The sequence below is a fragment of the Taurulus bubalis genome, assembly GCF_910589615.1.
Source record: "Taurulus bubalis genome assembly, chromosome: 14".
NCBI classification, from domain to species: Eukaryota; Metazoa; Chordata; class Actinopteri; order Perciformes; family Cottidae; genus Taurulus; species Taurulus bubalis.
In genome coordinates this window covers 9,750,396-9,764,142 of record NC_136602.1, presented here as the reverse complement: position 1 = coordinate 9,764,142, position 13,747 = coordinate 9,750,396, and the positions used below count along the sequence as shown (strand labels likewise).

Below are 13,747 nucleotides of genomic sequence, written 5' to 3'. Positions count from 1 at the left end.
ATCTTGTGTAATGTATGTATTTGTGTCATCTTATTTCATTTATGTGGCTCAAAAATACTTGCTGCACCCACCATGCTTCATGAAGTTGGCCATTTTGGTTTAATTGTCTCTTTTTTGTGTATTTTTTTGTTAATTCTGAAGCTGATGGTATTGTATATTTGATTTTCAGTTGTGTGCACTGGCTGCAAAGTGCGTTTATAGAAAATTAACTAATTGTTTGTTTGGATGTGTGATGCATTGACATGTTAATGCACTATATTTTGTAACAGAAATATGTTCATTACTTGAATGGGTCTGTGATATATTACATTCTAACTGACCTACTTTTTATTTTTCTCCAAGCACAGTTATTTTATTTGTATTTAAAGTAAAGGTACTTTTACTTGATTATAATATCCAACTCTTGCTTAAAACCTCTGTCAAAAATATGTTTTGGTTCACACAACATGTCACTCCACAGTACTTCAGGCTGCAAACCATTGATTCATCTCTCTTACCACGACTGGTATCTAACCACACAGATGGTTTGGTTTGTCTGGGTTTTGAGATACATATCTTGGAAATTGCCTCTGGCCCAATTTTAAATAATATAATTTCCATTGCTGTGAGCGCGACTGCCTGAATTTAACATTCACCTTGTTTGTATTGAGGTGGAGGCCGAAATCTCAGTGATAGAACAATACCAAATGAAACTCTTCATGGATACAATTAGAGGCAAAATAGCTTTTCTTTTTTGTAATTTGGATGAATAAACACTTTGAAGTGACTCGACTGAATTGTCCTTGTTTGCCCTCACACGTTTATTTATAAATGTTTAAAATGTATGCTACATTGATTTTAATAGGGTTTGTATGAAACCATGAAAACGTCTCACCATATGTGGAGAAAAGTATGATTCAGCAGTCTGTAATGCTGCTTTAACTGAGACAAACTGGATCAAGGGGGCATTACATTTGGCTTATTTTTTCTAAATACAAACCAAAATACAATGATTCTCTCTCGACTTTAAAAAGGAAACTGGTGGAAACTGGTTAAAGACAATTTAGCCATACGAACCAATCCTTTGTAATCAAGGTTATGGCCTATAATTGATGGATAACTTGATGTTGCCATACATGCATTAATAGTGTAGTGGGGATGGGATGAACATTAAGTGAACCCCCCAGAGAGTCTCTCTGTGTCCCGGAGGTCTTATCAATTGCCCCCCTCGTCCTTTAGGCGGCCCTATTTGCTGCTGACTGTCACCCAGTCAGATAGGTCTAATAGAGAGGCCTGCGCTCTGTTAAGTGATTGAGCTGTAAATACAGATTGACCTGAACTAAGACTCTCATCATCTGTAAACTCATTCAACACTCTGCGTCCTCTCTCCCTTGATAGCTGGGAAGAATCTGAATCATTTGGGGGGGTTGGCGGGTTTGAGAGAGGCACACAGCTCATAGTGTATATAAATGAATGTGTGTGGGTGTGTGTGTGTGTGTATATAAATGTGTATGTGCGAGGTGCTGGAGCGTCAAATGACAACCCCCGAGATGATCTTTCCATCAGCCTCACAGAAAGCGGAGATTGTCCTACGGAGAATTTATTGAAATAGTCATAAAATGTGAAGACTTCAGTAATGGGATATGTCGATAAAACCCACGGCGGCACAATCTACGGCAGTTTACTGAGGAGATGAGTGGCCCGGCTGTTAGACAACTCAAATCTAATTTTCTCAATAAAGCCCTGTAAGTCAACAACCCTAAAGCTTCCATAAATCATAATGCAGGACATATTCATCAAGACCATATTTATTGTTATGGCAGAGTGCCACTGCAGCATTAATCCTACACTATGTGTGCGCTAATGGCCAAATTAGCCCCTTTCCTCTTGTAATGTGTAGCATGTCATACAGAGTAATTCTAGCTCTGCAAGTATTCAGGTTTAAGTATGAATTTTTTTTAAAGATATCACAGTTAATTCTAACTCCAGTGAGACTTTCTTTTAATCCTCATAATTCAACTAAGTAGTTTTCATTGTAATCATTGTTTTTTTGGATGCTATTGGTTAATATATGGAATATAAAAAGAAAGAAAAAGAAAACTATTTTATCAAGGGTATATCTTTTATATTGATAATCGGTATTTAGGGAATGGATTTTCGTGATACATTTTTTGAATTTGATGACAATTATAATAATAAGTTTCCTCCTCTCTCAGAGGTTGGCCGTTGTGCATTTAGTATCATTTGTGAATGAACAGTGAAATAAAAATATTTCGGCAGTGACTTTTCTTGGTGCTTTATTCCATATACTCTGTGAGTGTGAGTGTGAAATCAATGAGGTTAAAGTGATGCCAGTTTGTTTTAATTTCAGAGAACTTGCCAGAATTATTGGTGTTTTTACGTGAGATAATTTTAAATATTTAGTGAACAATGCTTAATGTGCATTGACTTCTGAAAAGCTGTAAACTCTTTCACCTTTTTCAAAAGCTACATGTATTTATATTCAACATTTCTGGATTTCATTTTATATTAATCAGAACTAAATGAACTCGTGACTAATTGTCATTTCATATAAAAAGGTACAGATGTCATGACTGTCAGAAAAAATTAAAATGAATCAAAGCGGTGAGAATGTGCCATTTGGAGAGCTATGAACTTATCTGAAAGACACAACATATCTCCCTCCTTTCCTTCCTCTGCATCAGGGTTGGTCCTTTGACTGCTGGATGCTCCACATGGGCAGTGATGCCTGCAGAGCAGACAGGCAGGACGGACGCCTTATGAAAGCCGGCGACTCCTCCCCCTGGGGGAAGAGAGGACCCACACCGTTTTACTAGCACACAAGGGCAATAAGTGCTAAAGGAAAAACAATTATACTCCAATCATTTTTGATTCTTTGACAGTCATGGGCCAACATGGTCTTGAGGATGAAGGTTACAGAGCATCAGAGGGCAACTACAAACACTGACCAACACTTTGCTCAGAAACTGAACTTACAAACAGAAATGTCAGGCACTAATTAAGACAGTGATGCTAGGAATATGAATAGCTTTGTTCAGGAACAAAATTATATAAAATATAATATTGTTTTGCTCTTAAAGAGTTGATTGTATGTATTCCATCCAAATAAAACCCAAACTATCTGCACAGCTAAATACAAATACAGATGATTTTAATTTTTTTTTTAGGAGATTAATAGGAATACACCTTACTGCTGCCAACATATCCCCAGTGCATTTGTAAAAGATATGCTCTATCGCTGTATAATTACAATAAACCTACGGTTCATAAAGAGCATGTTGGATCATAGTCGTTGCTTTCTCCCTTTTGGCTGAAACTACACACCAGTTTATTGTGCAGGGTTAAAGTACAAGACAGCTGAACATATTTAGGTCTTTATTTGAGTCGCTGGTCATGCTCAGAGTCAGAAGAGAAGCTGCTCTGGGGAAGCTTGAGCTTGGATCAACAGTAATCCTGCTCCCATGGAGGTCACTTTCTAGTTATAGGAGGCAATGGTTCTCTCCAATGTTTTCAGCCCAACTTCCATTAGCAATCTGTTAGCCGCAGTCCATTGAGAGGGAGAACTGGAGCACAGGCTCCTGGGAGCACACAAACATACAAAGACCCACACACATGCTCACGGCACAGACTTTGTTTGATGAAAAAGAACAATTAAAGGAGAATTGAGGGAGAATCATCGGGGGAAACGGCTGATGAAGACTTTATTGATTAGAGCAGCTCCACTGATCCAGCTTTCACTGTAGCAATTACCATCAGCAACCGCCTGCCGTTAGTTGGGGGCCGCAAGGTTCAGGGCCCCATTTTAAGACCACGACGTGAAAGAGAGGAAGCATTTTTGGAGTATTAGTTTATGAGTTGTCAGAAAGAAAAACAACATTCAAACTGAAACAGAAGAATGTTCCTGACTTTCCATAAAATTGGCATTTTCAGTATAATTATATGATTTGTTGATATAGTAATCTCCTATTTAATACCATTTTTTATCACACCAAACAGCTGCAGAATACTAATGAAAAAGAGTGGAAGCAAGATCTCGGGTAAAGGGGAAAGGAGGTCGCTTACTGCTGGATGGAGAGTAGCGTATGTTTACTGTGTAGGACCTGCTCCTCATTATCATAAATAATACCTTATCAGTTTTGTTTCACCACATTTACAAAAACCCTTGACTTGCATGTTATACACATGCAGCATTAGAGCAGAATTACCTGCCGTCTTCTTCTTTAAAAAAAACAATAAATCACCAATGATTTATTCAAATCCCTTGTGAATAAAGCAATAAAGTCTTATGGGGCCACATCTGAGTCTACATACCCACCGCGGGGGCCAGCCTGATCATTTCCATACATTTGTTTGCTCAGCTAAGATGGCTTTGTAGTTGTATTGGAATCAGACTTTTGTCTCTTCTTAGACCAAAGACACTATCAGTCAATTGATGAATGTTGACTTATCAATGCAGTCTTCTCTCATGCATGGGAGACTTCAAACCGTGTCCTCTCTTAGCTCATACCATAAACTATAGTGGTTTAAATGAAACAGTTGGATACCAACAAGACGTCTTTTCATGAGAGGCAAGAGGTCACGTCGTATTGTGTTACATGATGTCACCATCGTGCACTGAAAAGGAAGTGAGTGTGCTGGATTAGATTATGGATCTTCATCCCTGTGGCCTAGCTACCAAGTTCAAAGGTCAGATGAGGTGACCTTGGGACAACCGTCATCTAATTAGAAGTGAAAGGCCAAGATTTAATTGGAGATGTGACTTGGTGCTCGGCAAACAGCACGAGGGTATACACAAAGCAATTTAAATTCACGCAAAAACAAGGAGTCGATTAAAATGAGCACAATGATGATTTTATTGTTAGAAACTGAAATATATAAAGATCCTAATTATCATAAAACTAGAGGTACTTGTAAAATAATCAAAATAAAGTCAGGAAATACTGAACATGTATGTTCATGTAAAAAATATATGAATATACTGAATGCTAACATGCTAACATGCACATTAAAGACTGCATTCATACATCTTACTTTCATCAAAAGGGAAAGCCATACCTAATAATATCACCATAATATCATAAATAAATATTGTGAGCTATTAGTGGTCTTCTGGAAAATGTTACATGTGCAGTAAAAAAATAACAGCCTCTGTTAAGAATGTATGCAATATATTGCAACTGTGTGTAATCACCTAACTCAAAAATATATAGCTTGAGGAAAATGCTTTCACTACTGAAATAGAAACAAATAATATAATAATAATAATAATAGTAATAATGATATATATTCACAATAAAACCAAAGTCACAAAACTCATGCTGATATTGGACCAAACCAGAACTGAAAAGAAGAAATGTTGCTCTCAAGTAAAAGGAAGTCCTCTGTTGGACTTTAATGTCATCATTTCAGGCTGGGAAAGGATGGAAATTAAACCAGTCCTCCCAGTAACATCTACCATTACAGTGCCACTGCGTGCTCATCCTGCAGCTCACTAACTACAGCCTCACAGTTTCACAACCTAGTGGACCATTTGGCAAGGGCACAGAAACAAAAAAGAGATAATGGTCAATGGAGAAATATAAAGGGACAAACACAATCTGTTTCTGCACTAGATGGAGATGAATGGGGCATAATCCATTGCCTTCCATCACACCTACCCAGCCTGCACCATGGCGGCTCCACCGTTAACCACAATGATGATTAATCCTTCACCCACTATTTATATTTCCTAATTGTAATTAGCACGAATTATCAATTATGGTTTGTGCCTAATTGCCCTTCATAAAGACAGCTCCCCAGGTTTAAACGGGTCCATTTAAATAATGTAACTAATAGCTCTTGCCTTTGCGTTGCGGATACATCTTCATTGTTCCACGCGTGAACCGTGATGGTTGCTCGTAATTTAACAGGGCAATCGAGGGAAGGAGTGCAGGTGGCACTACGGGCCTAATTATTGTTAATGAATTATGATGTGACCTTCTCAGAACAATGGCTAATCAATGCTCACGTTGAGTGACAGCGCGCTCTCTCTGCAGATGCCAGGGATCACAGAGCCATTACTAGCAGGCCTCAGCCCCGTGGAAAACAGGCAGCTGCACCTCTTTCTCTCTGTTTACTCTTGGTCTCTCACAATATCGACGCTCTCCTTTACCTTCACCTCCCCTTGGCTGCTTTGGACAACACACACACACATACATATATATATATATATATATATATATATATATATATATATATATATATATATATATATATATATATATATATATATAGATATTTATATATAGATATATATGTAGCCTAATTCACAGACAATCTGACATTTGGCCAAGATAGCTTAGCTTCTTACCCAGTCCTTGAGCCCTAAAAATGCTTGTGTCACCTGATTATTTTCTCACAAAGTATATGGTCTCTATAATATCACATCAGTGCTCTCTTATACAATCAAAAGTAAGCCCAAGCTTAAGGAATGGAAATGAGATTCAATGCTCTGATCATTTGGTCCATCACTCAAAGCTTTCTCACAACTGAGGATCATGGTTTCCATTGATTTCTGAATCCATGTTTACCTGCAAGGCCATGTGAATGCCCGAGGAACCTAATGCATATGTGTCATTTATGAGATACGATTCAGTTTTGTTTTTGCTCAGAGTCGACACAACAAGGACATGGAAGCAGGTCATGACTGCAGCTTTGCCCTTAGTCCCTACTCATACCCTTAGTTGCATTAAAGCAATAATTCATTTAGAGTTTTAGTTTTTAATGGACACAATGCACATGCGGAAAAAAGCACAAAGTAACATCTTAACGTTCACGTATTAAAGTTGCGATTTGTTTTTGCACATATACATCCAGCGATATGGAACAAGACTTTAGAAGTGCAATCAACTGTAAACTAAACATCTCTGGTCATGTGTGTTGTAAAGTTTGCACACTTTGCCGACGTGACCACTGTGTGCTGGGGTTTAGTTGTCAACATCAGCATTTGAACTGACCTTTACCTTGTTGTGACAGGGGCGCAGTATGACTGACAGTGTCCCTCAGCATAATTTACCCCCAGCCCACATCACCCTCCATCTCCTCTGTGATGCAGTTGACCCCTTTACAAATCACCCCCAACTTTACACATCTGCTGCCTGTCAGCATCTGCCAGGCGCACTCACCCGTTCCGCCCATAATGAAAAACTCTCATTACTCGCCTCCACCCAACAGGTATACAGGCCGTTAGGACAATTACTGGGCAATGCCACTGACCTTGTTGTTAGAGGGAGTCAAACAAACACAGGGGTCTGACTGAAAGGAGGCCGGGCGGCAAAACCCGCAAGCATGCAGTGCAGACGGGAGACTTGGCAAAATAAAGGAAGCGTCATGCACGTGGATGGAGGTTGTACTGTATTGATCTACAGTGGCACACATCAATGCCAACTCAGTGCCAATGAAGTAAAAAGATAGATAGTAGTTCAAATGTAGTGTCAAAAACAGCAGTCAATTGTGAAAACCACGTAATGACTTAGGTTATGAGCTATTTCATGTAAGCGCACGTATACAAAATAAACTTGCAAAGACTAAAGCTGTGTATGTTTTGTAATACATTAGTTCGTTTTTTTGGTCCAAACGCACATTGATCACTTGTCAAAAATAAGCTACAGTATACACTGTCATCAATCCCAGATTATTCATAGTGAACGAGCGCAGATGCTGTGAAAAGGATGATGTTGATTTGGTAACATAAAACATTCAAATCAAAAAGGTCTCTGCAAGTTGATACTGAAAGTAATGCAGACCAAGAGGAAGGTAGAACATATATCTAGTTTTTTTAAGAACAGGATAGTAATGAGAAGTTTCAATATATGGGCCTAAACATGCAACACTATTTGTATGTTCTTCAGTGATCTTACTGTATTTTAGAAACCACAACAACTACAAAGTTTAGGAATCTGGCACGGAGGATCTAACGGCCTCACCCAGCTATTCACCAGACACTCGCTGAGCCTTTGTTTGAGTCCCACTTACAGAGAGTTGGGGGAGGACTTTAGAGAACACAACAGACACTACAGTCTGTGAATTGAACCTCAGCTCATAATGCGGCTTCTGCCATTAGACAAATTATCTGACGTTTAGCAGACTGGGGGCAGCCTCCCTGCGAAGTGATGACTTTATTGACCCATGAGGGGGGTCTTGGATGGAAGTGTGTCTCTCTGACTCCCTGCGGAGAGACGCTCATCCTCTCTGAAGTCTTGCTCCGGCCCGTACAGACTCAGAGCTGAGCCAACTGCTGTTCCCGCTCTCTGAAGTCTACCTGAGGGCCACTTGGCCCTGGGGGCCTCGTTCCTTTGTCCCGCTGACCCACACAAACAGATGTCCAGCCACTGGGCTTTCTCGTAGGAAGTTGTAAACCTCCAGTGTGCAGTGGGCTCTATTCATATGGAGGGACTACAGTAATGGCCGTGCAAGAGACATACACATGCAAATGCAGACACGCAGACACCCTGTAGGGGCGGCTTTAACAAATGTTTGACTATGTAACTACTGCAGACCATGCCAGCGCACCAGACTATGACCGGGTAGCAATGAAACCTCCATGTAGCTGAGTAATCACCCTAAACTATATAAGTAACACAGGAAGTGGTGCAGGGAGGAATTTGAGAGACCTTTCAACAGTTTGTAAACATGATCGGATCCCCCATGTCACGAACAGCAGACAGAACTACAGACAGAAAAGCAGCATCTGTCTCATCCACTCACAATGTGGACCTCACAGGCTTAGATGGTAAAATATGTTAATATGTCCAAAGAGTATCACTGAATCACAGCTATTCTTGGGCAAAAATATATTTACCATCAATTAGAACGTATTATAATCCGACAAAAATACAAATTATTATGATTAAATTATAGGAAAATCATTCACTGAAAATTCGTAGGTTATTTATAGACGGAGGAGTTAAAATAAGCTCTCTTACCAACTGGTTTGGCCTTCCACTATCCAAAATGACTGTCTTCAGCCATCAGGTTTTATCTGTATTGGACACCTGCTGAGAATATTGATCCTGTGCTGGTTTCACCATTTTAGCCATCACCGAGCATCAAGCTTTAAACAACCCGGTGTCACTTTATATTGAATACTAATAGCAAAGACGAGGGGGGCGACTGATTGTGAATATAAATCCATCACCTCAGGTGAGAAAACAATCAGCCTCATTCATTGTATGCCTGCAATTTAGCTTTTAATTTTTAAAAGAAGCATAAAAAGAGATTTGTCATAGATCCTTTTAGTCTGTCCACACACACACACACACACACACACACACACACACACACACACACACACACACACACACACACACACACACACACACACACACACAGTCTTCTCTAGTTTTCTCTAATAAGTAGAAGTTACTATCATTTGTGTTTGCCATACTGTTACATTAAATATTAAATACTGGGAGTGTTATGAAACAACTATAACAAAGATATACCATTTATAACAGTAGACACCTGCAGTTATAACAAAGTGACCATTCTACATGCTGTATAGATGCTGTAACCTATAAGCTTCATTCAGTATATATCTTATTAATCCAATTTAAGCTGCATCTCAAATGTTATGCTAACACAATATCTTCATTATATCTGGAACTATCATCATCTGTGGGTTCCTAAATAGGATATACCACTTATATACCACAAGGATACATTATAAGTGACTTATGATGTGCTTATAACTGATGCCTCCGATATTGACACTGTTAAATTGAGAGCAACATTTCATTGCGTTTCACATTTTAAAATGAAGTCATTCATTCATAATTCATTTTGAACTGATTAGTAAGAGCCGTGGCTCTGAGTTTATATGCAGAAACGTTTTTGTTTTGATCAAGTAAATGTTTTCTTTATCTAAAGGGAGACGACAATCTCCTCCCTGATAGTAACGCCTCTTAAAGAGTCCAATTTGGGGAGACAGGGCGATCCCTGATATGGATCAAGTGCCATCTGTGCCCAATTTACTTTCACTTTGTGGATTATTGAATTTAATTATATGGGTGATTATCGACGAATGCTTTGAGCCCATTAGGTGGTCGTGTGAAACACTAATAGTGTTTGTGTCACGTGAGAGGGGTGGGTGGGAGGACAAACGCTTTAAAGACCGCGCTCAGGTCATCTCATTCACGCTGCAAGACTGACAGACAGAAGCACAGGAGCCAAGTCCACACTCCGTGGGAGCACCGCCACTAATCCGGTTTGATGAAGTTTGAAGACAAGAAGTAGGCTAAACTATGAGAAGTTCCGCTCCACGCGCGTAATTACGCACGCCTGGTCCGTTTCCGCCTTTAAAAGTGTGTTCTCTATAAAGGATGTTGGACCAAGAGGACTGTGGAGTGACAATGACGTCCAGTCATAAGATTTCCTTTTCTATAATTAATATATTGGATCCGAACAAATTCAACAGCAAAAAGGGAAGCGAACTGTCCATCGTCACGGAGAAGTTCCCTGTGCCACACGAAGAGGAAACAAGTTTGGAGTCGGACAGCACTGCAGACGGAGACTTCCGAGTTGAACGCACGGAAGCAGGTAAAGAAAACAGACCATTTAACATTATTATTCCTCTAGATAGTTTTCGATTATTTGTTATATTGCATTAAGCCAGTTATTTCAAAACATCCTGCCTTATCACAAATACGGAACCATAAACTGTCCTATATGAACACTTTAAAAGAAGAGCATGGATATAATACATCGTTTGTGTTATTACGGTAAAAAAAACTTTTTCTGCTCTGGGTCTAGACTAAATACCAGCAAGTGAGACGCTATTTTCTATCCGATTTATTGTCATCTCTGTGTGACCTTCCCTTAATTTCCAAGGCTGCGTTTCCTTTCAAGGAAGCCACAAAGGCTTGCTCCCAGAGCCCCAGCGTGTGATTGGCACTGGGACAGGCAGGCTAGATAATTGTTTAAATCGTCCCATTGAGGATGCCTCTGCGCGCTTTGATCGATATCCCATTACTGCATCCTGCATATCTCCCTCCAGCACCTTGCAGGTACAAACTTCACACCCCATCCATGTCTGATCCTAAATATCGTTCGATTAAAACTTCCCTTTAAATAGATGACATTTATCGATCCACCCGCAAATATGAAACTCCATTAGCACGTCGCGGCTGAGGTGGCGGAGCTGGATTTAGACGGGATTTCTTTCCGCAACATGACATTTGAGGCGCTGTGTGGTTTATAAATTATTTAAGGATTAGTGACCAAGTCTCCCCCTCTCCTCTGAACCTATGCTCAGTTACGCTTCAAGCGAACTCGTGATTCAGAGCAAACGCGTTACAGACGTAAACTTAAGGCCCTCTGTGTTTGGTATTTAAACTGCGGCTAAAACAGGACAAAGTCGAACATCTTTGCACAATGAAGATGCATTTGTTAAGCAGGTGTGGGTCTTCCGCCTTGACGTTTGACACGTGACTTCTGGCTTGCCAGGAGCTGTCCCTTCAGCACCATGGCCAATTTAGCCCATTTAACCATCTTATAACTCAAAACACAGAGCCATTAAACGATGAAGTATCTACATTTTAACTTAAAAAAAAAAATCTTCTTTTTGAATTTTGTTGATCGCCTTGAAAATACAGTCAACTAATCAGTTACATATTGAAGAACCACCAGGTCTTGACGTCCAACATTGTTGACATCTTTTAAATGCACTAAATGTTTCCACCCTCAAAAAGAGTTTGCACATGCACCACTACTCGAAAATGGATAAGGCTTACAGTTGCTCTAACGACTGGAAACATTTATATTAATAAGTACTATACCACTAAAACCAAGCACTAACCCTTACACTATCCGTGAGATGCAAAATGTGCTGCAGGGGATTGCAGGATGTGGACTAACTCTTTTCATTTTTATTTACAGAGGAAGAGACAGGAGATGAACACTTTGCATCCTCCAGGCATCATGCAGTTGTTGCTGACCCCCTTCTGCTTTCCCCACCGACCGAAACAGAGCCCTGTCTCACTGGGGATCAGGACGAGGGAGAGGCAACGGTCACCCAGCAGGATCCGTCCCCGCACAAGCGGCGGCGCCCGGACCAGCCCTGTGCCAAACCACGGCGTGCCAGAACAGCGTTCACGTACGAGCAACTGGTGGCTCTGGAAAACAAGTTCCGCTCAACTCGGTACCTGTCTGTGTGCGAGAGATTAAACCTGGCCTTGTCATTGAGTCTGACCGAAACCCAGGTGAAAATCTGGTTCCAGAACAGGAGGACCAAATGGAAAAAGCAGAACCCCGGGGCGGACAGCACCTTGCAGCCCGGCTCCAACTCCCTAATCAACGGCAGTCCAAACCTGCCCCCCTGCGGGGCAAACCCCGCCAGCTTCCACCAAACTTTCCCCAACTTCAGCTCTGGAAATGTGATCTTCCACACGGCCGGTGGTGTTCCGCTTTCATCCACTGGAGGGCTCTTGCATCCCTTCATGTCCAGTGGTTTCGTCCAGCCGACCTATTTTAATCCACATCTATGAGAGAAGCCAAGACGAACATGCTTCTGCTGATTATATTGTTAGGGCAGGTACAAAGGAACAAAACAACTATTCAGAGATGAACATTTTCTGCCCAGAATCATTATAACCGTTGCATTAATGCGGTATTATGTTCTACTAACTGAGGAGAAAAGGAGCCCCATGTTTGTTACAGCTTTTGCCATCTCTCATTACCATTTCATCAATGGGCTTTCCTTTCCATAAGAAACTCAAAATAGGCTGTTGTTTGTTGTTAATCGTTTGTCATGAACCTTTTCCAAAATGCTCAACACTTATTCAAACATTTATGCTCCTTTGTAGCTTTGTGAAAAAATTGCACCACTATGCACTGATTGTCTGTCATCGTGTTTTGCTAAAGCACCTCCTCACGCTGTAAAGTTAGCAGCTCATACAATATACTTTTCTGCATTGGTGTTGCACATCTCAAACTGTTTTTTTATTTGCAACCTTCCAATAGCCAGCTGTATGTCTACCTCTCAAAGGCTTGCACAGCTCTTGTCTGTTGCCATTTATACAACATTATCAGTGTAACTTAATTAAAAAAACATAAAACATCTATGTGTGTGGCTTGTGTATTACAATGTACAAATATTTCAAATTATAATTAATTGCAGGACATGTTGCATCCTACTTAACATTAAATTGTTGAAATATGGCATCAGTAATAGGCTTATAACAGTGGTAGATCATGTCCTTAAAAGACCAGAAATGCTGCCAGGCAAGAAGATGCCACAAGAGATATTTTAATTATGTTATGACCAGAGACCGAAGCATCGAAACCAACAATGTTCTACACATTGATGGAACGTAATTAAGTGTATTTCCCCAAGTAAAAAAAATGTAGCTCCTTGTACTTGACTATTTATGTTTTAAGTTGCTTTATGTTTCATTAATACTTCTTACTACATTTCAGAGGTAAATGTACTTTTGTAATTTATGACTGAAATTAGTTTATAAATAAAGATTTTACACACATGATGAATGTGAATGATGAATGTCTGTGATGAATGCTGCATTGTCATCAATTAAACTACCCGACAGTATATACATCAAAGTAAACTTTAGTTATAATAGTCCAATAGGGGTTTAATACTGTATGGCTTTATTCATGGATGATAAATCAATTGCTGATGCTTTAAAGATCAGTTAAAGTCATTAATAAGAATCACTTGGGTTTCCAGGTTGTAGAAAATGCTCCTCCAGCAGAA

General features: G+C 39.9%; 1 protein-coding gene across 1 annotated transcript; it reads left to right on the top strand.

The window, feature by feature from the left end:
* Positions 1-10,358: 10,358 nt before the first annotated feature.
* Positions 10,359-12,521, top strand: nkx1.2la (NK1 transcription factor related 2-like,a; the record flags this gene model as incomplete). The annotated part of the gene is made up of 2 exons (XM_079229907.1): positions 10,359-10,575; positions 11,914-12,521. 2 exons carry the CDS (start codon positions 10,359-10,361, stop codon positions 12,519-12,521), a joined length of 825 nt encoding a protein of 274 aa, XP_079086033.1.
* Between the last annotated feature and the right edge of the window lie 1,226 nt (positions 12,522-13,747).